Here is a 26,424-nt window from a genome sequence, read left to right on the forward strand (position 1 = left end):
CAGCAGCAGCAATTTTGTATATCCTTACAGGTCAAGTTCCTAGCACAAAAGAAAACACTAATGTAGAATCTTGCTATAAATTTAAGTAGAGTTTAAGGAGATTTTTCTTATTATTTATCAGGCTAGAACAGTCATCTGAACACTCTAAAAGCAGTCCTTTCCTAGGAAAAAAGGACACTAGAGTCCCCAGGGAAGCTACTCAGCTTCAAGAATTGTTTTTTAAACTAGAGTATACCAGGTAGCAAAACTAATGCTTTGAGCCCATTCCTTCTGTCCAGAATTTTGTATGCCATGGCAAAAGCTAGCAACAAAATGGAATTGGAGTAATTAGTTCTGTAAATACGGAATTAGAGGGGAAGATACATGAGTCAATTTCAGAGAGCTAGAAGAATATTTGTAGAAAAGCCAAGCTTATCCATGAATAGGGTGTTACAGCTCATTAAGCATGCTTATTAGCTATTTGAAGGTACCTGAGTAGTTAACACTGTGGGAAACGAGCCTTCCTGGGTACATTCAGAGTCTCTCTGGTAGTGCAGCTGTACTGGGTCTGGCTGAGATGGAGTTAATTCTCCCTATAGCAGCCCTAGTAGTGTTGTGCTCTGCATCAGTAGCTAGAAAGGTGTTGATAACACACCAGTGTTTCAGCTACTGCTGAGCAGTGCTGGCACAGCATCAAGGCTGTGTGTTCAACATTTTCACCCCCCTCAAGGCAGGCTGGGGCTGGGCAAGATCTTGGCAGGGGATGTAGACAGGACAGCTGACCTAAACTAACAAACAGATATTCCATACCATATGACGTCAGCTCAGCTATAAAAGCTAAGTAAAGGGAGATGGAAGCGGGGGGATTTTCATCTTCTGGAGCAACCACTACAAGTACTGAAGCCCTGCTTCCTAGGAAGTGGCCAGACATCGCCTGCTGATGGGAAGTAGAGAATAATGTTATTTGTTTTTCTTTGCTTTTGTGCATGACCTTTGCTTTCACTTTATTAAACTGTCCTTATCTTGACCCACGAGACTTTTCTTATATTTTCTCTCTCCTGTCCAGCTGAGGAGGGCAAGTGATAGAGCGGCTTTGGTGGGCACCTGGTGCCCAGCCAGGGTCAACCTACCACAGCAGCTTACAGAAGAGCAAGGTCACAGGAGCAGGAGTTTATAAATAGACTTGGAAGCTGCAAAAGGAAAAATAATAGTAGTTAGTATGAGGCACATCAAAGATGGAAAAAACGTCTGCTCTCATACTTGTGTTGCAAGGATTTTGCTTAATTTCTTTAGGCTGAACTTCAAGCTCCCTGTTTCCTCTAAGATGCTGATGAGAGTTGCTGTAGCCTGTGCAAGCTACACAACACCCTCGCGGAGAGTAAAAGAGGGATGTTAAACAGGAACTGGGACCAATTTCTGACACTTAAGAAAGTGGTGTTTTCTGCAGAAGCTTTGGTCCTTCTTTTGCAGAGAGAGTGAAAAGAGTAAATCTTCCAAGAAAATAGGTCTTGGTCAATATATGTTTATGTAATTATATCTTGTGCTTTTTGTCTAAGGCTGTGTCTGAGAGTGGTATTTTCTGATAAGCGCTATGTGTTAAAGTCTACCTTTCTATTTTGTAAGTATTTGTAAAAATTTTCCTGCAGAACTTCTGTATCATGATCCTTTCATTTGACAACTTTCGAGTTGATCATGAAAACAATGAATTCCTGTGTATCCTGTAGTAGAAAGTTAATCTGAGGTACAGGAGGGGGGAGAAATGGTATGCCATTATATTTTGCATTAGCCTTTCAACTTCCTCAATCTCGTTAGACTAACATGCCTTCTAGTGTGGAGATCATGTGTTCAGTCAAGCTGCCTTAAAAATTTTCCTGAACAACATTTTGCTAGTCAGTAGGTGGCATTTAATCAGAATAGCAGCTTCCCAGAGGAACTTTCATATTTGATACTTTTTTCTTCTGGGGAAAAAAAAAAAAGATTCTGTTCATTTGATCAAGATGTTTGGGTCTGACAGTTTCAAACAAGAATGTTTTCGCTTTTGTTACAAACCAATTTTTAAATGTGGCTTCTTTTTTCTTGTGTTTTTAAAAGTTGATATTGTTTTACTGACTCTGGAATAATTTTGGTGGCATTTAGTTAAGCACAGAATTTTAAAAAAAATGTAGTTTAAAATTATTTAGGATATTTCTGTGAATATATAGTCCAGTGACTGCCCCACCCCCACGCGACTACTTTTGAAGGAGCCAAAAAAAGATGAGTAAAGGGGGGAGGGGGGGCTGTCAAGCAGCAGACTTACACAGCAAGTGTAAGAGTTCATAGGAAACTACTTCAGGACTGCACAGACTGGAAAAGCCTGAAAACCACTGCTCCAGTCTGACCTCTAAGATGCAGGCTATTAGATATACTTTGGTTCATTCCTGTTTAAACAACAAAAGCATTGGAAGAAATCCCATTTTGATTTACAGGTTATTGTTGATGGAGGGAATTTGTTCCAATTTCCAATGAAATGTTTTGAAATAGCAGAATTTCATGTGACCAATTGTCCTTATCATGTAACACTGCTACTACTGATCAAACCTTACCAGTGCCAAGGTGCAGGCTGGATGTCGGAAGGCACAGAGGACTGGTTGCAGACTGCCTGGCCTTGCTCTGGCGGAAACACCAGGGGAAGGAAATGGTATCCCTTTCCTGAGACAAGTTAGGACCTTGACTCCAGCACGAACACTGCAAACTGCCCTGTCTTTTTACGGCCCAGCAGTCATGGTGCCAAAGTAGTCAGTGGTGTTACCAGACCTCCAGACCCAGACTAAGAGTGCTTAGGAAAAGTTGCCTCGCAGATATGATGTACGTCTTTACCAGCTACCAGTGTCGTGGTTTCACCAGCATGAGCTCCATTTAATTTAAAGCTGAAATTTAGTTATCTGTGCAGGTATAAAAATATGCAGGTTACTTTACAATCTGCATAGTGTGGCCATGCATCAGCACATGCCGCCTTATTTTCCTCAGACGTGGTGGTGGTGCGGCCTGGGGGCTGCAGGCCTGGGTGGTAAGGCTGCCTCTCGAGGGCCTTGGCCCAGTTTGTGGCTGCCTGGCAGCACCAGCAGAAGCTGGCTTTTACTTCCCACCTCCCAGGAGCTCTGCCTTCCTGGGAAAACCCAGCCAAAGAGGTAGGGTGGCCTTCCCTGCCACTCCAGGCCTCCCCTGTGTGTGTGCCAGAGGGAGAGGAGCTGAGCTGCTCAAGCTCACAGTCCTGCGGCTTTTCGCTTTGTAGCCCACTGCTTTCACTTCTTTGGGAAGATTTGCTGAAGGAGCTGAGCCTCTCCTTTATTGCAGATTTCAAAGTTTGCTGAGAAAAACGATGAGTGAAAATGATGTTTAAGCAGATGGTTTAAATTTTTGCCTTGCCTTTCTCTGCGGTGTCACTGTCAGCTTCTGTTCTACCATTGAAAAGAGGGGAGGAAAATGAAACACAGCCGCTTCCCTTTATGATGTTAAATAAATGAAAAATGATTTGATGAACATTTTTTAATCAACATTCTTTTTGTCAAGAAAAAAAAAGATAGCTGGATTTTAGCAGGAAAGGTGAAGAGTGGGAAAAAACCTGCAGCTAACTCAACTTCTGGACACTGCGGTGTTGAAAGGGACATGCATTTAATTGGCTTTTTTTCTAAATTGAAAGTTATGAATGTGCAGCAGAAAAATGTATTGTCTCAGCAAAATCAGCTGCATTTTATTTCTTATGTCTCCCTCCAAGGAGAGAAACTTGCTGAAGGGAGAAATACAGGCTTTTTGGCAAAGTTCCATCCCATTTGGGTTTGCAAGTTGGGCTGAACTATCAGCCCCTCGGGCAATGGCAACTGAACAGCAATTGCCAGAGGACATGTTTGCTCTTGGTGTAATCAGTCAGCCCAATTTGGTGAATCTAATGCAACTGAAATGTACTGCAAGTTGGGTTTCTGGAGAAACCTGCAGTAGCTGACCTCCAGCCTCAAGCTGGAGAAATGCTGTGCTTCTAGCTGTTCTGGACCACTAAGATACCTCCATGTGGGTGGTATTAATGTAAAGGCATGAAACAGGGTTTTTCCACTTGTGTGTGGAGGTTGGAGTGGCAAAGAGAAGAGAATTATAGTAAGAATCAACATAGGGGACATTATTTGATGCTGTGAGACAGGTGGACCAGATCCTTGCCTCAGGAAGCCTGCTGTATGTCCTCTCAGGCAGGACATCTTATCTCCACTGGGCTTTGCATGATCTGCTTAAGAGTGCTGCCCCTATCAGATGGCACTTTCCAGTCAGTGTTGGTAGAGCTAGCTCCTGGGTCCAGGAGGTTATTAGTGCCCTTTTCAGAAACCTTAAATCAAGATGAGGATTCCTTTGAATTAGGTGCCCTGCACAGAGATGCAAATGCAAGTATGTGGGAAACATGCTTTTTTTTTTTTTTTTCCTATGAGATTGGGGAAAAAGGACACAGAAAAGAAGGATTTTTCTCTCCATTTTTGTAGGTGGAGGCACAGTGCAAGGGGTCATTAATATAAAGAGCCCAAACTGACAAAGAGAGTTGTGGCACTGTCTCCTACTACATTAGCTATTAGCTTCTCTTTACCCCTTGGAGTTATTTTTACTGCAGATAATTTGGTTACAGCTGTTTTGCTTCAGTGAAGCAGGAGGGCATGTTGAAACTCTGGACTTTCAGCCCCATTAGCAGTTAGTGTAGAATGAAAAAGAGAAATGGTGCTTCCTCTGCCGTGTGGATTAGAAATCTACTAATGACTGTGTGGCTGCTTGAGTCCTGACAGCATCTAGTGAGGGGGGCACCACTGGATAGGGAAGGCTCCTGGGAAATAAACCTCTCTGATGAAACAGCATGGAAGGGCTACTGCAAATGATATTCTGTTTTGTGATTTTAAACTGACACTAAAAGGGTGGAAATAGAGCACATTTAGGCTTGTTTCTGAGTTAGGAAAGGGAAAACAATGTTGGCTAGATTCCAGCTGGGAAAGTATTGTCCAATATGTGAACAGCCTAAAGCAGAAAAGTAGCGGATGTGTAGGCACAGCCTTTTGCAGGCTGTGTGAGCTTGCTCAGCCTGTGCTCAGAGCTGCCCAGAGGCCTCGCAGCCATGTTGGTGCAGCACTGAGCTCAGCCAGACCTGTGCATGTCTCAGTGGAGCTCACTAAAGTGGCCAAATGTGACATTCACTGGAGCTGCCCTGGGTGTGGGTAGCTCAGTGTGAACTTGCATCTGCTTGGAAAACACCCTGTAGATACTTAGTTTAGCTAATGCTTTCCAAAACCTGATCAACTTAAGGCTACTGTCTGTACAGATTAGAGTGCAGTATTTTCTTCAGGATTTTCCTCAGTATATATCTCTTTGCAGCAAAGCTACAGAGCTCCTTAATTCCTGGTATAATCTGTAAGGGGGTGAACTAAACCCATGATTTTGCTGCTGCCTCTATTGTTGATCTTTCTTTCAATAAATACACTTCCACAGTAAGGGACGAGAACAATCCTCTGGGACTGTTCTATGCCAGAAGCACTGCTGTATTGAGGTCCCTGCAGTGTATAGGCAATTGCTGTCCTGTCTTATTACTTAACCCTATCGAACAATGAAATCAGTCCTTTTTAAGACTTGCTGCTTCTACTTTCAGAAACATGAGCAGCCTCCAGTGCGGATACTGCCCTAGCTTAGCTGGAAGAGGAAATTAGTTTTTCTCCTGAATAGTTTTTCAGGCATTTGAATGAAGTGGATGTTAACAGAAAACAAATGGCTTTAACCAGCTAGGGTAGAATCCCCTCAGGTTTCAGTCACTGTAAGGCCATGATCCCACTGATTCTCAAGGTCACCATACAATTCCCAAGGAGAAGCAGTTTAGGAAACACTTGAATTTCCTGTGGAGTTTAAACTCCACCTCCCCTTAAAAACCAATTATAAAGCCTTTCAGGTGTGTTATTAGGGAGAACAAAAAAGCAACTAGACAACGGAGAAGTAGTCTTCCACCAACCCCATAGCTAATCTAGGCTCCTTTATTTTGTGAGTGAGCTTACAGTGCTTGTTTGCCTCTTGATCTGAGTAGCTGCCTTGACTGTTTTAGTAGAGAGGTCAAAGACTTACCCTTCACCTCAGCATTCAGATGTATTTATTTTAAGGAAACTGCATTTGAGGAAGGACTCCAACTGTTGCCTGTCCTTTGGGCACAGGTTGCACAGAGAGCATGAGCTTTGTAGTGATGTATACCTGTAGTAGTTCGGTAAACCTTAAATTTAAAAACAAAATTAAACACAAGACCACCCCCCCCTTCTTTGTGAATATGGTATGGGGAGAAATATCTGGTTACTCTTGACCCAGGGAGAAGCATGCAATGCCTGCCAGGTTTGTGCATAAGCTGAATTGTTCTAAGTTGCTTTGGGAGCTTGGTGGGCCCCAAGCATGTGGTTCATTTGCTCTTCACTTCTGCTTTCCTCAGGAAATAAGTGCAGCAGCTAATCAGGTGATTAACAGTGGAAAGTTTAAAGAGCAGAGTGGGAGCTGCTGCATGCACCAAAATGCCTAGGAGGACAGAAGCAGTAATGCTCCTTTCTCTGGATGTGGTTATTGACTGCAACAGGAGCTGCCAAATCTAGGAGCCCAGGTATGTAAAGAGATCTGTTGTGAAAACAAAAGGAACAGACTCTTAACTGTTGAAGGAAACTGCTTTATTATCTGCAACTGGTTTGTTGTAGTAGGATCATTTTCAAACAGAAAAGGTTTCAGTCAAAGTTGACCCTAAACTGCAGTACAAGGAGGAAAAAGGATCAGTGGTTTGCTTGTATCCTTTAATCTAAGGGTGGTAATAGGATTGCAGATGTAAGGGGTATATCTGTTGCTGCTGCTAGTGGAGACTTGTTGGATTTGGTTTAAATGCATGTCCTTATCTAATGAGCTGTTGTGTTGAGATGATCAGGATTGCCCTGGTCTTGTTCCTTCGAATTTGTTGCAACTATATTGTCTGTGAATCACCAGAAGCATTCTGTTTGCTCTTGAGATGGGGGCATTACTTCACCAAATCTCAAAAGCAAGTGCACCCCAAATCTCTGCTTCTCTCTTGGCTGCAGTAGGGGTATATACAAGTCAAAGAAACAGTTCCCAATTAGATATTTAGAAGCTACTTTTTAAAACAGAAAAAAAAAAAAAAAAGAAGAGTGGATACATGAGGGAGAGCCTAAGTCAGTTTTATAGCTACTTTTGGATTGCATGGGGATGCTTTTCAAACAAAAATAAAGAGGAATGCAGTTAAGTGTTTGAAATAATGATTTGTAAGGTTGCACTGCAGAAATGCTTTGTCCAGCTTAGATGTACTCAAAAAGTAAAAATATGCTTGGACAAATGAAGTCTGAGTGTAAATGAATGCAACTCCTTTAGTAGTAAGAGTGTCACACCTTCTTGAAACAAGCTGAAACTGTATTTCTATTGCTGAAAAAATAGGGGCTGTGCCCTACTGAAATGGGACTTGTTCTTTGAACAGTATTCAACCTTCTCTAAGCTGACAAGTGTTTTAAAACCCCTCTGTTATTTGTATTTTGTCAGCTATTTGCATTTCAAGGCACCAGCCAGGTTAGGCTCATATTGTATAAATTGCTGTGCCAGAACTTAGGAAGAGAGAATACCTTCCCCTTAGAATTTACAATTAAATGGACCTGGCAAGGATGGGTAGGATATTGAATTTTGCAACTTGTTTTAATTCGTTGCAGTCTTCATATTGTTCTGCAATAAATAGAGTGACATCAAAGTGTAAATCTTCTTGGTGGTGTTTTTAGGTTTGCCTCATGAAATATGTCAAGTATGATCATTAGACATAGAACTGATAGGTGTAGATAATTTAGGAAAGGCAGAGGGAGCTCAGGGAGGAAGAATCAAGCTGATTAGGAGGGACAGAGGTAAGGGAGTAGTAGATGGACAGCATCTGGCACAGTGTTCATTCTGAGGTACTGTCATTTCCTGTGAGCACAGAGTGGTGTGAGCCACAAAGGGGGAGTTTGTGATTGAATTGGGAGAGAAGTATAATTTGTGAGATAAGATGGTTCATGAAGGAAACAAGCAATGCTTTCTACTGCTTGGGGTTGTTATGGCATCAGACAGCTTTCCTGGGGAGGTAGTGGAATCCCTGGTTTTAGCATTTAAAACGATTGCCTGGAATGACTGTTTAATGAATAGATTTATCTTGGCTGCACAGGAAAGCAAAGGCGTATGAAGAGGTATCACACAGTGGATTTTTGGAGTGCTGTAAGCCATGTGTCTCTGATAGTCACCAGAATCCTGAGTTTTAATAGTCAAGAAAAGGCTATTAGGAGAAGGGATAGTTAAAGCAGTTAGTCCTAGTACTAGGTGTGTGATATTGAGTCTAAGATGCCTCTTGTCATCTGGACAGTTGGAGTAAACAAGAAGGCAAATCGTAGTCCTCATTTTGCTTTCATGTACTTTTGGAGATTAAAGATTTCCATGTACACTCAAATATCTGACATTTTTTGCAGATACTTACCATAAAAAGTGGACCAAACTATGAAATTTGGCATGAGACTTGATTGTGTTTTGGTCACCCATCTTGCCGTGAGACCCTTCTCTGATAATAAATGATTTTAAATGTATAAGTAAACTTCTTGATCTTGGTACAAATTGGGATTTTGTAGCTGTACAGGATCATTCTTTGGACTGCTGGGGGAGTTAACCCCAGATAAATATAATTAAGATGTCATTTAAAAAATCATGCTTGTTCAGCCAGTAAAATTCTAGTATCAGCATTCTGCCTGTGTTTCTGCCATCTTTGGTCAGGCCTTTCTTCCCTTTTGTCTTACCAGTCTGAAAAGGCGTAGCCCCAATGCAGTGTGGTTTCACACAAGCTTAATTTAGAACAAAAGGGAAAATACATGAATAAGTTTCACTTCCTCTCTGTTACCTGACACTACTTTCTGAATGATAGCATCAAGTTTATTTGATATATTTTCACTTTCATGTCTTTTAAAATCTTAATTATTTAGACTTTACTTTTTGTATCATTGTGATATTTATAACTTACTAAAACTGAAATAAGCCATTAATTTACACTGAGGATCAGGACAAATTGTGGGATGTAGAAGACAGCCAACATACAAGATCTTTTCAAAATACCTAAGCTATCCTTAATACCAATGGACCCTGTGATATTGTGATTGGTCTAGAAGAATAATTATCCTCCAAGAGGAACAGAAAACACAAAAGATTTAGAAGTCCGAATGAAATTGTAGACACAAGAAAAGGCAGAGTGAGTTACTTGTTACTTAGCATTGATTTAGGTTTAGCAGAGTAGCTTCCAAGGTGAGAGATTTCCCTTAGGAAGAGAATGGTGCCATTTGGGATGCAAAAGCAGCCTCACTGAAAAAGTAACTCTGAACTATGCTCACTGAAGCCCCTAGAACAGTACTGAGGCTTTCTCAACACACTGTACAGCTTCACGATGACTCAAGTGGGCCAAAATCCCATACTAGGGTTAAGTATAACATATGACAAATGTACCTCCCACGCAGTCATGAGGAACAGAGTCTTCCTGTTTACTCTGTGCAGACAGTAATCACACTTCTTCTGCTCAGAGGGCTGTGTTGTCTTAGCACAGATAATTGAGGGAAACAACAGCAGTGAAACACAAAATGTTGTTGTTGATGTAGGAAGTTCCAGATTGACATCCTTGGAGACAGGTCAAAATTTTGTAGCCTTCTATCTCCTAGCAAAGGACAGAGTATGGGCTGTGGTAGAATAAGTTACCCTCTGCTGTAGTGTGAACGATCAGCATTTAGATCCAAGCATAGGTATCTGCTGGGACCATCACCTTGCTGCAGGTGATGTGGTGCACAGTGACAAGATAAAGTCACCCTCTTCATCTCTGCGGTATGGAGCTACTGCGTGAGTGTGGAAGTGAAACTGGTTCATCTGGCTTGGAGGGGGTAGGATGCAAGCAGTAAGCAAGATGTATAACTGATGGATGGTGAAGGAAGAGAATCCCAAATCTAGTAGTAGTGTTGGCTCCTAATTGCTAAACTAGTTTCATAATAGTCTTTTTAAAAAATTTATTTTAAGGGGTGTATGTATTGGTAGTGCATATCTAACTCAGTTTTTTAGTTATGTTTGCTTTTTGGCATTTTTATTGACAAGCTAGAATGGCAATCAAAGAGACACTGTAGAGAAGGAACCTGTTGCCTAGAAATGGAGGTACATTGGTGATTTTCTTTGAGGGGGTGTAATGATATGTTAAAGATTCTTCTAGGGTCTTAAAAGACAATATATTTGGTAAGTAAAGTAATGAGCTACATTCATCTTGGTGACAACTCCCCAGCTGACTACCCACACTATGATAATTTATGTGTCATATTTTGAGTAGTCAGACGATATCCTAGACACCAATAAGCATATGGCTGATTTTAATGGAAACTGGAGAAGCCTGATTTCCACTGGTGTAAGCATTGTCATTATGTAGGCTCTGGGTAGCAGGGTGAGGTCACAGAAGGCTATGGCAAAGGAGTAGGGTTGCTGTGGATTCAAAGCTGTGTCAGTGACCTCCCAGAAGACTATGGATGAAAACAGGGCTGTGAAGTAGATGAGAGGACTTGGAGTTGAGATGAAGGTACCAGAAGGATTCCTCTACCTATAGGGCAAGATGGACCCATTGTAAGTTCAATTTGATGGAAATAAGGCTGCTAGAATCACTTTGCTTCTTCATTGAGGCATATCCATTTCAGTTTACAGGATCAGCAAAACAGGTAATGTTGTAGTAAAAATACCTATCTCTTGTACAGAGCTGTACATCTGCAGTTTAGAAGAGCTGAATGTTGCTGCCTGTTTGGGCCAGCACACCCATGTGGGGAATCCTTGGCTTTTCCACACAGCTCCTGTTCCAGCCAGTGCTTCAACCTCACTCTAGGTGAGGAATGCATCAGAAATGTGCAGCTTAGTTTAGCATCCATACTCAGTGAAATGTGTAATCTGGCTCATGGGTAGTGCTCTTCTGTTGCAGATCTGATGATGGTAATAGTTATGACTTGTTTTACAATTGGGGTGGCTGAAGTATAGGGAGAGGATCTGGCTCAGTGGCAAAGCTGGAGCTGGAATCCAGATTTCCTGCATGGTTTACCAGTTTGTCCTGCCAAAGCCCAGATGAGCTGTGTGGGACATGTACACGTGTCTCATGGGAGAGAGCTTGTTCATGTGATTGCAGGGTGGTAATGCTCTTGTCCAGGAGCAGAGTGCTTTGCCATCAGGATTGGAAAAGAGTCAGTGGCTGCCCGCATTTCCATACTTCTAAACTCCCCAGCTCCAGTAGTTAAAACTGTCAGTGTCTAGTTTCATGGGACAGTTGACTGGTAAGAGATGATGCTAACTGTAAATAACACAGTATCTTTAACTTCAGGTCTCATTTTAGCATGGACAAAGCAGCTGAACTCACGTGGCAGTGGGAGGATTCACCTGGCAAAACAGAACAGCAAGAGCAAAGCCCTGATGATGGAGACAAAGCAGAAGTGCCAGGACAGCCTGCACACAGCAAGGACAAGCCACCCCAGAGCCATACCCTCCAGTGGGAGACTCTAGGCAGACAATTTGTAGAGTATGAGCAGGTGGCTCAATTTCTTATCCCAGAGGAGCAACAGAGAAGGCTGCTGGACTTTCTTCCCCCCTTCTTAAAGGTTTGTTCTCCTTGTTGCCTTTGGTGAAGATGCCAAGGATGTGAATTTGAGTTTCTGTTGCTCTATGTGTTCTGTGGTGACCCTAACTGCCAGTGGAGTTAATTGGAATGTGATCCCTTTGTCTAGGTGATAATTACTTTTATTCTATTGGGAGCCCGGGGAAACAGTTGCTTGTCCTCCTTTCATCTAACTAACCTGCTATGTTAGCATGAGAAAAGTATCTGGGGGAGCACTGATTTAGTTTCACGAATGGCTAAATTCTGTTCTTGGAGTTAAGGGATATGTTGATGAGACAGGCATGTTTCAGAGTACCCTGTGAAGTGGTCACTTCATGTCTGCCTCTTCTATTTTATTACTTAGTGGGGGGCTGAGCACAGTTTCGGTCTGGGAAAATGTGGTTGTGGCATGCAGCCACCTAGGGGAAATGCAGGGGTACAGTCTTAAGAGGGAATTTGGGGCTTAATGACAGTGCTGATGTCTAATTTTAGTGCTTCAGAGAGGAGTTGTGTTATAGACAGGGAAACTGTGGCATGAGGAGAGGAAGGTCACACTGTAGTTGAGGGACACAGCTGAGAATGAGAACATTTTAGCTAGCTGCCCTCCCCCATGCCCTAGAGCTTCCATCAGCCAACTATTTCTGAGATGGCCATATTGAAAGATGAAGCTGGAAGAGCTCTGTGATGAATAGGAGCCTTGTGGGTTGGTTTCGTTTGCTGGAGTTTGTGAAATGTACAGGGAACTGTTTGAGTGGACCATATAGCAACAGAATAGCAGAGCTTATACTGAGAGGAGGAGAAAACCTGGCCTATCTTTAAATGTACTGTGGCCATGTTGTAGTACAGAAGAATTGTTTTTCTCTTGAATTACCTTGGGTATCTCTGGGTATTGAATCTGTGTTTTTACACTCTCACTGTGTAAGTCTTTCAGAAAGAAAATAAAAGCTTGGTTTTGGTGAAACTATGTTTTAATGATATCATACTTCAGCCATCTGTACTTGTGAGTTTTCAGTGTTCTTGAGTGACCAAACTCAGATCCATCTGTTCCCTACCTAGCTGAGTTGGTTTTCTGATAAGTCGTCGGTGGGTAGGTAAGAAAAAAAATAAAGTTAAAGACATGGTCACTCTGTTTATATGGAAGCATTGTGGGACATAAAAAGGGATACTCTGTAGTGAGAGGGACATTTTGAACTGCGTGTGCAGGGAAATCACTGTGCTCAGGGCTATGAAATCTTTGGTGTCCATGACAGTAAAGCAGGATTAACTTCCAGATGGTCATAAGCATTTCACTCAGCTAGATGGAGCATGAACCTGTGAAGCTTGTAAGTCCTGGTGCAGAGCAGGACTTTGAAATCACTGTAGATGTTGGTGTCAGTTAACAGCACTGAATTAGGTCACTCATTGGTGTTAGTGTGATGCAAACAGTTGAGTTGCAGGTAGGATCTGGTGATGCCTATGGTGAAGAGTTTGCTGTGTTTAAGTACAAGCTTGCCCTGGTCCAAGGCAGTGCAGACAAAATGAATGGAAGGGTCTGAAAAGGCAGTGAGTGTATAGCCTGGAGTCTCAGAAGCAGCCTTCTCATTTAATCTAGATGGCCCTACAGTTATTTTATGATTACTGAACAAAGCTTTGACTTTTCAACACTTCCTCTCAACTTCTGGATTTGTTTGCATTGAAGAGTCTCCCTCCTGAACCAAAGGCTATATTTGAGCAGAAGAGCTGTTACTCTGCATATGTGGCTGTCACTGGAAATGTGTCACTCTCTCTCTGCATAGGGCACAACATGTGCTGGGGCAGGCTTGGCTCTCTTGGGAGCTCACCACAGCTTTATCAGGTCACAAAAATTCTGGCTTTGCAAAGGGGCAGCATTCCTTCCTCAGCCTTCAAAAAATGCTCTTCAAAGTCAGATCAGGATTGATGATCTGACAGTTTTCTGTAGAGGAGCACCTTCTTATTCCATGGATCTGCTTTTTAATGGTGTGCTGAAAATTGCACTGTTCTTTTTTTGAGACAGCACAGCAACAAGATACAACCTTTTTGCTTGGAGCAAGAGCTGCCTATTCTGCTTTTCCTAGAGCTGTTTTCAGACCTCCTGTCTTCCTTCTTCTTGAAGCTCCATGGAAAACATACATCCATAATGTTTTGAGGGTATAAATTCATCACAACAAAGATAGGCTTTGCTGTGGAAGATAGCCTCTCCAAACTGCTCCCTCCCCCTCTTGTAAGCAATGTATTGCAGGCTTTTTGTGAAAATCTGCTGAGGTTTTCCTGCCTCAAATTTACAATGAAATTGAAATTCCCAGATCTCAAGGTTTCTGAGTTCTGTTGTGGCTTTGGATTTTGAATACCATATAGTGAACATGAAGAAAGCAAGTCTTGGTGAGATGAGATTATGTAGAACAACTTCAGATTTGCTGATCATTGACAAAGTATGAATAGCAAGAATGTTTTCCATGCAAAGGTCATTTTTTTGGAGTGAAATTTTCAAAGGACTGAGGAAATTGTTACTGAACAAAGATGATGAAAGCTATAAAATCTAGAAGTCTGAGGAATTAAAAATTGGACAGTAAAGCAGGAAGTTGCTTATTTATCATGACACATGAGAAATAAACTTTAGTACTGGTGGGTCAAAGGACAGCTATTCTACAGGAGGCAAGCTGAGTATGGCTAAGGAACTGGTCATGTTATGCATATGCACACCCACCATGTGTTTCCCTTCTGTAGGACTGAACTTCATATGCTTTAGGGTTGTAGAAAGTGATTTTCTGAATTGCAGTAATGCTCGCAAAGATGGAATTTTAAATTCCTAAAGGATCTTTTGGCTACAGAATATATTCAGAATGGAGATGTGCATTTCTCATTAGCTTAACAGTTGATTTTGTGCCCTAAGAGAGACTGTTCCCCTTCACTTTCCTTAGATGTATCTGTGGAGCTTTGCAGTTCTTTGTTGGCATTTAGGTTCAGATGTGTGGCTAGAGTATTTTGGCATTGCATCATTGATTTAGGAGTACATTGTAGAGGATCTGGCCTTTTAGCTTCGAGTCCTAATGTCCTTCCCCATGCGACTTTTACTCCCTTCATGTACCAGCCTTCTGCTTTGTCCTAAGCCCCTGGGCTGGCTTGGGGAAATGCATGTCAGTTTGACTTGTACATGTTATGAAGTTCTTACAGAAACTACCTTGCTTCCTCCTGTTTAACAGCGGACCCTGCATAAATCTACTCTCTCCTTGGAGGTTTTTCATCTCTTGCTTTTCCTTTCCTTATTTGATCATGCAGATGCCAGCGCATCTCTGTCTTTTTGTCTTAGAGTGCTTTAGCTCTTACTCGGTTGGAGAGAGAGGGCACTAACCAGGAGCCACCTGGGGTGTGGAGACTCATTACTCACTGATATGCTTTGATGTAGAAGGAAAAGGTGTAGGAGGAAAATGTTAGCCATCTGCTTGTGATTCAGGCCTAGGCTGGGAGTAATTTTAATGTACCCTCTGTATCTTCCCTTTTGGTGCCTCAGAAAGTATCAGAAAGTTCTATTACACGTCTGGCTTTTGAGCTAGCATCTTTCCATGAAGCATGGAATAGGAAGGACAGATGGCAACATCAGACACAGGGAACTTGTGGCAGAACATTAAACATGTAGAAACAGGCTTACGAGGAAGAAAGAAAATCAGATTACATTGATACCATATTATTTGAGTTTCCCCTGAAGGCAGACATCCTGGAATGGAGTCAGTTTGATACTCTTCCAGATACAGATCTTTTATAGGCTCAAAGATGAATATGGAACTGATTAGGTCTGTTCTTAAAAGAGAATGTATTCTAGAGATTGGTGTCTGACCCATGGGAAGATCACCTGTAAAATCAAATCAGAACATTAGAGGCCTGGTCTGTAGTGAAATGGACTAGCTAAATATTTGCATAATGATAGCATTTCTATGAACCTTTGATTACTGCTCTCTGCTGCATAAGGTCTGAACTTCTAAAATTTATCCTGCTCTTTCTATTAGCAGAAGAGTGAGTATAACAAGTCCTTTCTGAAGTGTTCAGAGGACGTTCCTCTCTGAGGCAGAGGGGCAGGAATCTATCACTACTTTCTTCTGAAAAAGCGTTTAACTTAATGACAACTATTGTGTATTCTTAAGTAGCTGTGGGTTTCTTGTCACTGTGTTTGCCCAGCTTGCTTCTGTTCTTTACAGGTCTTCCCTCACTTCTACATCAGAAGTAGAGAAGTTGTTGGCTCTTGCTCCTGCAACTGAGGGTCTCTGAAAATCATTTATGGTCAAAATCTGAAAAAACTAGCTTGTTGTTTTAATATTGTTGATTGTTTGAAAATTAATTGATAAGCACACTGTGTGATTGCATGTTACACTTTTGTAGCCTAGAAAAAAGAGTTGGGTGCAGGTCCAGAGGTCAATGCAGTAAAATGAAGTAAGAAGTAGGTGCTTGCCTGATTGCCAATGGACAACTGGCACTTTGTGGGGAAAGAAATAGCTTGTCCACAAGCTGCCATCAGCAAAGAAAGAACAAGTGATTGAAATCATTGGTAGGGAAGGAAATATGTTCGTAGAGGATCTTCTTTCACAATGAGTTGCACTGATTTTTTTGGCAGACTGTTATGGGGTGTCTGCTCCAAATTATTTTAGGAGAACAGGTGTCTTATTATTTTTTTTTATCTTCCTTTCATTATCTGGCCTTACAGCTTGATTTTTCTGAGCTTTTAGAAGGAGGTAACTTTTCTAAAGAAAATTTTCAAGGTTACTGGGGACAGAAGTGTCACAGCCTGTTATTTAGAGGTGAACGCTGCACTATTGCTCATACATTGATGTGTGTAGAGTTGAATGTTCAACATAAAAGTAATGGTACCTGATTCTTGGAGGCCAGTTGGGTGCGATAGTATTAGTCTACTGGAATATTTTTTTATTGATTTTGATTTTTTTCCCCCCAAAGTCAAGGCTAAGAAACATTTGAGAGGGGATCTGTTTGTCAGACTCAGAGCAGGGAAACCTCAAGTCTTGCTGTTGTTACTCTTGTCAGTTTTACATTCAATTGCTTGTCTATTCTTGAACAAGTAATTTACAAACTTATTTATAAATTGTTTATAAACTTGTCTATAAATTTTTTTTCCTTGGCTAGCTATGAGTTTAGGACTATACTTTCCTATTTAGGGGTGCTTCTTATAGCATAGGAAATGTTTAGAAATCCTGATCTGGTAAACCCTTACTGTCATCATCTCAGCATTTTAAAAGTGCATCTTTTCCTATATTAGCACCGATCTGTACTCATGATGTGAGTTGTCTTGTAATGTTGTAAATTCCTAGCCAGACAGGGTTGTCAGTCCAGGCCTGGCAGCTTACATCTTAACCTCATATGCAGATGGGTTAGGCAACTCATATTGCTGCAAAACACATCTGGTGCCTTTTGGGCTAGAATATTGCTGGGTTTTTAGCTCCTTTCACCATGTTTTCTTTTATTTCCTTAGTTTGCAACAAAGATTATTTCTGTCTGGCGAGAAATGCTGATTTAATGAGCCTTACTTTCCTCCCCAAATAGAGTAGAATTGAAAGGCAGAAACTTTATGAATGTATTAAAACCACCAACTACAAAAACCACACCCCCCCACTCCACCCACCCCCCCCCCCCCCCGAAGGCTTTTGCTTGTTTGTTCATTCTGTGATTTTTATAAATTTATTGACTTGAAATAAATACTTCGGTTTCAGGTGAATCTTGGCCAGTATACTGCTACTTGGGAGCAGTAGTCCTGTATTAGCATGATTTCTTCTTGACAGATCTGCTACAAATCCTCCATGAGAGCAGCAGTTCCAATCCCATTTCAGTCTCTAAGCAGCTGAGACTGTGCAATGACTGGCTGAACAGAGGAAATACAATTTTTATTTTTATTTTTTATTCAACTGAAAATCAGGTTTTGTTTATGACGATAGTTTTGGGGAGACCAGTTTTTGCAGAAGGATTTACTTTTACTGAAAAAAGACAACTGTAGCTGTAACTTCTTCAGGGTACAGGGTGTTTATATTGTTTTTCGAAAGGGACTAGCATGCTTTTTGATACAAATAATTAGTGACACAAGGGCTATGACAAACATTTACATTGTTTTGATTGTATTCAATGGAGAAAATAATGTAAATGCTCTCTAGTAGGTGCTTTACGTGATTCTAAAGCTAGTTCCAGGTTGAATTCTGTATCTGTAGTGTCAGGCTCCTGCCTGCCTGGCAAATACTGCTTAATGGACTATACTGGCTGGGGAGGGAATCTTGCAGGGGAATGTTAGCTTTATGTTTTTTTATTTATATGTATTAGTACTTGTCAATCTACCAAAGACCTGCTGTATCAGAAAGACTTAACAGTTACACTTGGATTTCAGGCCTGGGAGCAGTCTGCTGGAGCAATTGTATTCCCCAACATTCAGCTGTTAGCCAGTGAGGTTTCCAAGCTTCTGACAAAAGAAATTAAGAGGAATCTCAATGGCAAACCTGCAGGTAATGATCCCATACTATATCCACTGGATCCACTTATTCTGGATATGTGCTGTCATTCAGCTTGTCCTCTGTGCTTACCATGAGGGAAATGGAGGAGGAGCAGGAAAGTGCTAAGCGTAGCAAGCCAGATCTTTTAGTAGGTGTGAGCTAGCACTGGTTTTGGATGATTGCACTGAAGATCTGGCCTTGTATGCTGTGCTGACCTTGTTTTTGGAACTTTCATAGCTAGAAAAGTGTAATACTGCAGCTATGCAGTAAAACAGTAGGCTACACACTATTTCTCGGAGCTTTCTTTAATGAGAAGAGTTGCTAGCTATGCATGGCTTTCCTGGTGGCTGTTGTACATTCTTCGCACTGGTCAGCTGGCAGACTTCATGAACTGAGCTGGTATTCCCAGTGAAGCTTGTCAGTTTGAAACATGTAGTTTACATGAACTGACCTGAGCCCGATGCTGGATCAAAATCCTTCTATGTCCTTCTATTCACTTCAGTGGACTCCTGGAGGTACTGTAATTTGTTAAATTTGTCAGCTCTGTTAAGAGAGGATCAATGCAGCATTTTCATCTTTCATTAAGAAATTAAAGTTTAATGTTTTTGTGGTAACAGAGGAAGCTCGTCTGGCTTTGGAGCAATTGCTACAACAGAAAGGGGAAGCAGAAAATGGCCGTTTGCTCCTGAAATCAGTGTATGTGCTCTCACAGACTGACTTGGTAAGAGAAATGACTACAAAGTGGTTTGGTGGTTTTTTTTTGTCTGTTTGTTTTGTCTTTTTTTGTTTTTTTTTTTTTTTTTCCTTTTTATTTCAGAGAAGCTGGGTAGCCACCCCAACAGTGGAACACCTAAATCTCATGAAGTTTGAGTTATCCCCGACGCTTTGTGCTTCAGCATACCCAGGGTATACAGTCACATAGAGGACACACCACCAGGTTTATAGTCCAGGCTTTTCTAAAGAGGGAAGTAAGCCTTTGTGCTTCCAGATACCCTTTTTGTTTTGATCATCAGGCAGCTGTTTTTTCTAGTGTTGCTCTGATTCATCTTCCCCCCCCCCCCCCCCCCCCCCCATTGTGTATCACTGCTCTTCAACCTTCATCGCTCCAGCTTGCATATCAAAAAGATGACTAGTAAGGATCTGTCTGTCTGGTAATGCAGTTGTTGGATTTTCCATACTGATAGCCTCTCATGAAGCGTTTCAAAGCATTTCACAAACTCTACTTGTACAACCATCCCAAATGCAGACTGGCATCAGCAGTACAGCCTGCTGATGGGCATCAGGGCTGTGTTTATCCCTGACATTGAGCTGAGCAGTTTGTCTCATCCTTATTCAGATACATGAAAATAAAATCTTACTGCCAGCTTCTAGTGGGCATGTTCTGTGTCATAAGGAGCTCTGTAAAATTATATATAGTTAGTCACAGCATGAAGTTCCTGATGAGGTTTGTGTTTTTCACAGATTTAAGACATTGCTATTTTTTGTAGCACACACACTCACAAAACTTCATATCACAAACCTCACTCTTCTGTTTAATTTGCTGCTGATTTTTTTTTATTATTGTGTGCCAAGCAGGCACACTGGGACTTCTCTAAGTTGTACACAGCCATAGTGAAGATGGAAAGGAACTAAGTGTTGAGAAACATTGTGGAGAAACAGTGTCTCTTGCATTTATAAAAGCTATAATTAGAAGTGTGTGTGCAGTTATTTAATATGTTACAAAAGCAAAGGCATTATCACTAAATTGCTGCTATGCTGGGTTAAGGAGGGAATGGAGAATTCATGCTTTTAACATACCAGGTCTCTATAGCTGCAGGGTGTCCTGTGAACTAATGATAAAGGGGGCACTGTCTGCCCCTGGACTTAATTTTAGGTGCTAGTTAGTTTGCAGTTTGTGTGCTTTATCGACTATAGGTCTCCTTATGCAGGACATAGTAAGTATCTCTGTCAAAGCTGTAGTTCAGCTGGAGTGAGAAGTCCTGGGAACAGCTATAGCAACACACTGTCAGTGTGTTTACTTCTGCGAAGTGGATTTGTACAGCCATGCTGTATGATTGCCATGCTTGTGTGCCCTAGAACACTTGTAAGGATTGGCTCTTTCATCTGCCATGACTACACTCAGTGTGTAGAAACACAAGGAGACTGTGGTCACCTTCTGGAGGGGCTGATTTTTATTTTCCTTACTTAGAGGACTATGTGGAACATCATTGGATCTGGCCTTCCAGCTGCTCTGATGCAGTGCCTGTACCTTTTCTTTACTTTTCCTCTGAAGAAAACCAGTGATGATGGAGAGGCAAGTGAGGATGACACCCAAACTCAGGAAATGCTTGTTAAGGTGAGATGTGCCTCTGGGAGTTCATTTGCCCTGAGTATTCACATGTTCACTTAGGCTTTCAGCTGGTGATTGATTCAAACTGCCAAAAAAAGGAGTAAATTTGGACTGAAAACCATTGAACAAGCATCAGGAGCAGTATAAAACAATCTGAGATAATGCCACTATTCTCTTTTTTTTTGTTGTTGTTGAACAAAACAACATGACTTTGTAAGTGGGAAAAAATCCTTTAAGACTATCCTAGTGGTAGTTTTACTTGTTCATTTCACTCCATCCTTTCTACTGTCATTAGTATCAAACTGTAACACACACACCCCCCCCAGTGGATTTTTCTTCATCTCCCAGATATTTGTAGAGGTCATTATTGTAGCTGATGTTTGTTTCCTTTTCAGATAATGCTTAACATGTACAGAGAGGAACAAGGTGTAGAGGAACTTCTGGCAGCTGATAAGCTTCAGTCATTAATCATAGCAACTGCTTCCCTCTGGGACCAGTGTAGCCACTCGTGGAAAGTACCTACAGGCCGTGTGCTGAGAACAATTTCAAAGGCTCAGACCAAAACCAGCATTGTGTACCTACAAGGTTTGGTTTAGTAATTTGGTTTCTCCTTTCCTCATGGCTTCACTGAGAATGAATTCTCAAGACGAGTCTCCCTAGGATAGATTTTTATCTCTACATCATCTGGTAGTCAGTCAACTGGAAAACATGGACTCTTGGCTTTCTAGACAGGAGATTTATTTAGTTCTGATAGCTATCTGGAAACTGAAGTTTTTTCTACACAAGAAATAATATTACAGGCAAGAGCCAATCCCATCTGATCACATTAATGTAGGCTAGGACAAGATGTATTAAGGGTTTTTTTGAGTTGCATGACTCAATGTGTGAGCCTAAAGCTCATGCACACTCTAAATACAAGGTTGAGGGCACTGCCAGAGGAACGGTATCTTTTGGGACAACATCATTTCTTCCTAGGCTTTCTTAGAGTAACCAATTTTTTTGTTATTAAGAAAACATGAGTCTCAATTTCTTAGAAAGAAAAAAAAAAGTTTTGGAATCCACACTTTACTGTCAGTATTCCTTATCATGGAGTAACTGCATATAGGTATTTTTATTTTTTAAAATAAAAATTTGGCTTCCTGGGTGAGAATGGAAGACTGAGGACTAATAGTTCTAAGAGTAGCGAACTATTTGGACGTTTTGAAGCTGTCCTGGAAGGACTAGCCATCAGATTAGACAAGAGAACTAGGCTTCATTGCTGTGTATGTGTATACCCCATTACACATGCCTCATTGAGCAAAGAATTAATCTGTGAATGCTGCACAGACTGTGTGATTGACTTAGTACAAGACAATTAAATATGTCAGCCTCCACTTACTTTGTACTCAGACAGCTGGATTCACTTTATGTGAATTTTGGTGAGTGGGTGGGTTGGAAGTTTATACTCCTGACACTGAATCAGCTTCTGGGGTTTAAGCAAAGAAATGCATGCAAACTTTAAAACCAGTAACGTTCTTCATGTAGCCTCTGAGATGAGTGGTGATGTTTATATACCCTCTTTTTTCTTTCTAGAAAAAGAGTTAACTTACTCTTATTTTACTAGGAAATAACTTTTCAAACTTGTTCCATTTTTGTTAGTAACTTTGAACTTGTTTGACCATCAGTTCTTAAATACCTGCTACATTTTTGTTCCCACAGCTGTGGACTGCATTAAAATAGCTATTCAGAATCTCTTTAAACTGGCTGATACCCTACCTGCTTGTGATGTGTGTGAAGCTGCTAGTATTGTCTTGTGCTTTGTGAAAGATTCCTATCCCATATCATCAGCTTTATTAACAGAGTTTGAAGATAATGATGGCTACCAACTCCTGCTAAAAATTTTACTCAGGTAAGTAGAGAGGTTTTTAGTGGGCTTCTAGAGCATAGTAAAACTTTATTTTCAGAATGCATAGTGGTCTGTTTTAAAACATGTAGGTAATCCTGCGTGGATGCAAAGCCAGTAATAAAGACCCTGATATGGGGTCTTTCACTGCTATTTTACAAAGGGAAGCAGGACCTAACTTCTACTGAAACCATAATGGAAATGAATGGTAGGAGAAGTTAGTCTACAGGTGGGATAGGGACTTACCAAACACAAGGCAAAGATTCTTCATCAATTAGTATTAGAGGGGATGTAGATCAAAGATATTTGTCTCAGTTAAGGTTAACTCTTGATCCAGGAATGCAGTCAGCTGGGGAGGGAAACCTGATCTTGCTGTGCAGAAAAGAAACAAACTAACCCACCCAAACTTATATCTGAAATGGTTATGTTCTTCAGAACTGAGATGAATATGAACATATCGGGACAAATCCCCACTAGTTATCCTAATCAAAAATACAAAGTAGAATCTTTGACTCTCCTTGTCTCCTTGCATTGTCTAACCAGGCTCTGAGTTTGCTATGTCAAAACAGTACATTTTACCACTTCCCAAGAAGTACTTAGGAGCTTTGTTCTGGTTTTCTTTAATATCATATGAAGAGAGCATTTCCAGATCTTCTCAATCTATTGTTGTTTCCATTCTGACTTTGCCTTCTCTTGTACTTCTCCAACACTTGCAAGAACTTTGGTCCCTGACCAGTACGTTAGACTGAGAGGGGGTATTTTGTAATTTGGATCTAGAAGATTGTAATTTGAATCATGAACCAAAAGATATCTGTAGGTGAGTATTTCTGATGATTTTTGGGTGGCACAAAATTATTAACCTACAGTTGGAGAAAGTTTTTTTTTCTAGCAGTGTTTTCTTTAGTTACCATAGATTATCTAGCTTTCCCTTATAAATAAGCTGCGTTGAGATGTATATTTCTGATGAAATTCTATCCCTATAAGGACAGAAACACCTGATCTTTATCAGTAGAGGCTATGACTGCCCCCATCCTTTTTAACTGATGTAACTAGGCTGGAGAGACAGGAATAGCATACAGGTGCTCAGGGCCTCAGTTTAGTCTCCCTTCCCAGAGTATACTGGCAGAAAGGGATAGACAGAGAGCAGCTTTCCTGAATGTTTTGTGTGACCAGGTTTCCTCTTCTCTGATGTTTGGACTTTCTTTTTCAGATAAAAAGAAACTTGGTAATCACATTCTTTCCTGCTGAAATGAATACTAGCATTTGCCTGGCCCCCCCCCCCCCCCCCTTTTTTTTTCAGATTAAACCAGAACATATTTGTTTCGGTTTTCTTCTGAGATTTTCCTAACTTCCAGTATCACTCTATTGCTCTGTTGCTAACCCATGCCCAGATGCTGCAGTTTTCCTTAAGAATTGACCCTTCTAAGCAGTACAGAACAGGACAACATGATAAGCAGCTCTCTGCCCTTTGACAGACTCTCGCTTCTGTCTAAACTATGGCAAATCTGGAGTTACAGTTCAAACTATTTCCTTACGTAAGAGAGACATGCCATCTTCATGTCTGATTCACAAAGCTCAGGCAATACAATATTTTTCCTTTCCTAAGGGGTGAGATTTTTTTCTGTTATTTATCTCAGCGAGTGCCTTACCTTGCCAACCATATGCCTACCTTTTAATGTGAAGTGTCTGTTTTAATTTTTTGAACTCTTACAAAACTTAAATTTTTACTCCCCAATACAGGCATTCTTTTGGAGAGAATTACTTTTTTTTTTTAAGTACACGTAACTGGATGAAATTCCAACATTTATCTTCCTTTTCTTCAGAAGAATCTTACAGTGTCACCTCAGTTTTCTTCTTCTTCAGTTTGTAAGTTTTGTTCTGATTCAGAAGGTGCCACCATGGTGTGGAGTTACTGTTTGTAAGATGGTTAAACAAGTCACAGAAATAAGACAAAAAGACAGTAAAATAGACTGGGGAGGAGCAGGGAGTAAAATGGGTAGCTCCTATGTGCTCAGTACCTGGTGATATATCCAAAATATTTATATTACTAAGGCATGAATATGTGACTGTCCCAAGTTTTGTTCCTAGATGTGAGGGGTTGCAGCAAAATGAAGGAGACCCCTATCTGGATGAGATCTTGGACATGCTGACTTGCCTTACAACCTGTGGAAAAACTGAACTGAAAGTTTCCGGCAATATTGTACACCCACAATTACCACACTTCGATTTCGAACGGACACGGTCTTCTGGTACAGTAAATATATATGTGGCTACATAGGCAGGTCATAGAAAAAATGAAGCTCTATTCATTACATGTCTTAAGATGGGGGAAGGAGTATGAAATGGCATCTTCTGATCTATGTGCTTAATGCTGCAGGAGCCTGAATGCTACCTACACCAAACTGAACTGACTATGTCAGCTGTAGGGTCTGATCCAAGGTTGAGAACATACCTTCCAATCACATCCATTGTGTCTGTGACTCCTATTTCCACTCTCAGACATGACTTAACATTATAGTTATGGTGCTTGCAGTCTTAAATAGCATTGATGTAAAAGTGATCTCACCTGGTTTTATCCTACAGGAATGACAGTGAAAAACCTCCAGGCTTTTCAGGTGTTGCAGTCCATTTTCCAGAAAAGTAATGATCAGTACCTGTGCGGAAGAATCTTGGCAGCAATTGGTACCATATGGGCCTGGGACACAGTAAACTTCTTTCTTCTGGAATGGACACTACAACCTATCAACCAGTTTACTGACATAATCCATTTCAAACCACACCCAGTCCAAGTCCAGTTCTTCAGACTGATGGAGTCCATAGTGCTAGACCTCTCCTATGTCCCCCATGAAATTTTGAAGAAGGTTCAGTATTTGATAAAGGAAAACATAGCACCATTCTGCACATTAACAGCTCTTCGGTGCCTTCTCAACATGACCAGGAAGGACCTGTTATTCAGTGACATATTCCGTGACTCTGGGCTCTTAGGCCTACTGCTGGCACTTTTGAGGAAGCAAGCCAAGATCCTAAGGAAGTCAGGTACAATTTAATGTCATTCATAATGACTGCTGAAGTAGGCAGATCAATAGGAATGAATTAATCTCTTTCTACAGTCAATTTATAAATTTTATATACTGAGTAGCTAGATTTTGTCTGTAAGCCAACTGGCTTAAGTTTATGACATACTAAGTTGAGTCCTCCCTGAAATCTTAGCTGTTTATCGTCCTATTCACTAGCATAAACAGTTCTGGACTATTCTTTACCAGTGTACAATGAATTATTCTGGAGGGTATCATTCAGCCCACACTTTTAAACAGGTCTCAATTTGGGGTTCTCTAGGATGCCAGCTTGAGAGTAGAGGGAGAAAGAGTTTTCTGCAGTGCTTAGTTCCTCTGAAAATAACACTTAATCCTGAGGATTGATGATGGAAAGCAGTTTCTTGAATTTTGGCCATATATTACCCACAATTACTACCACCTATTGTCATCTATAGTTATGTCCTATTATGAAAACGAAAAGGTAATAGTCCTGGTTTGGCAATTGTAGGGTACAGCCGACTTAGGGGACAGACTGACATATTTAGAAGTTTATAACTGCTATTTTAAAGAAAGAAAAATGCATTATAACATCTTCTGTGCTGTGTGATTTGGGAAATGCCTTTAAATTTCAGTGGAATAGTTGTTTAATAAAGGAGGAGGGACCCAAAGAACTAGGTATAACTTCTGATGCAGCAAGCACAATTGAATTATTTATACACATTTATTCCAAGCAACAGAAGGAACATGAATTGCAACATTAGTTCCAGAGTGCAGACATCCATTACCTGCAAGGACACTTAGGTATGCATTCTTGATGTCAGAGAACTAGAGTTCTATACAAGAGTACTTTTTATAGAATGAGTGATTGAATGGCTGTGTAATTTGTAAATTTAGACACACAGATGAAGAGGGACAGGTGGGAAGACACTGTCTGAAGTGATCACTACTTCCCTCTTCTGGTTTCCAGAAATTTAGCCTGCAAACTTCAAGAATTTTAGATCTAAAAATAACCTACCTGACACTGTCTGGTCTTGGAAATGTTT

The 26,424-nt window shown here is 40.9% G+C and overlaps 1 protein-coding gene across 1 annotated transcript in view; it reads left to right on the forward strand.

Annotated features, from left to right (window-relative positions):
- Positions 1–6,444: 6,444 nt before the first annotated feature.
- Positions 6,445–26,424, forward strand: part of WDFY4 (WDFY family member 4) — a 145,152-nt gene continuing 125,172 nt past the window's right edge. Inside the window, exons 1-9 of the mRNA XM_075025984.1 lie at positions 6,445–6,607; positions 11,390–11,663; positions 18,033–18,147; positions 18,753–18,856; positions 20,324–20,470; positions 20,860–21,049; positions 22,163–22,352; positions 24,435–24,595; positions 24,930–25,382. Of these exons, the coding sequence (XP_074882085.1) occupies positions 11,403–11,663; positions 18,033–18,147; positions 18,753–18,856; positions 20,324–20,470; positions 20,860–21,049; positions 22,163–22,352; positions 24,435–24,595; positions 24,930–25,382 (1,621 nt within the window). The 5' untranslated portion in view covers positions 6,445–6,607; positions 11,390–11,402. The remainder of the gene's footprint in view (positions 6,608–11,389; positions 11,664–18,032; positions 18,148–18,752; positions 18,857–20,323; positions 20,471–20,859; positions 21,050–22,162; positions 22,353–24,434; positions 24,596–24,929; positions 25,383–26,424) is intronic.

This window comes from Buteo buteo, chromosome 4 (assembly GCF_964188355.1).
Source record: "Buteo buteo chromosome 4, bButBut1.hap1.1, whole genome shotgun sequence".
NCBI classification, from domain to species: Eukaryota; Metazoa; Chordata; class Aves; order Accipitriformes; family Accipitridae; genus Buteo; species Buteo buteo.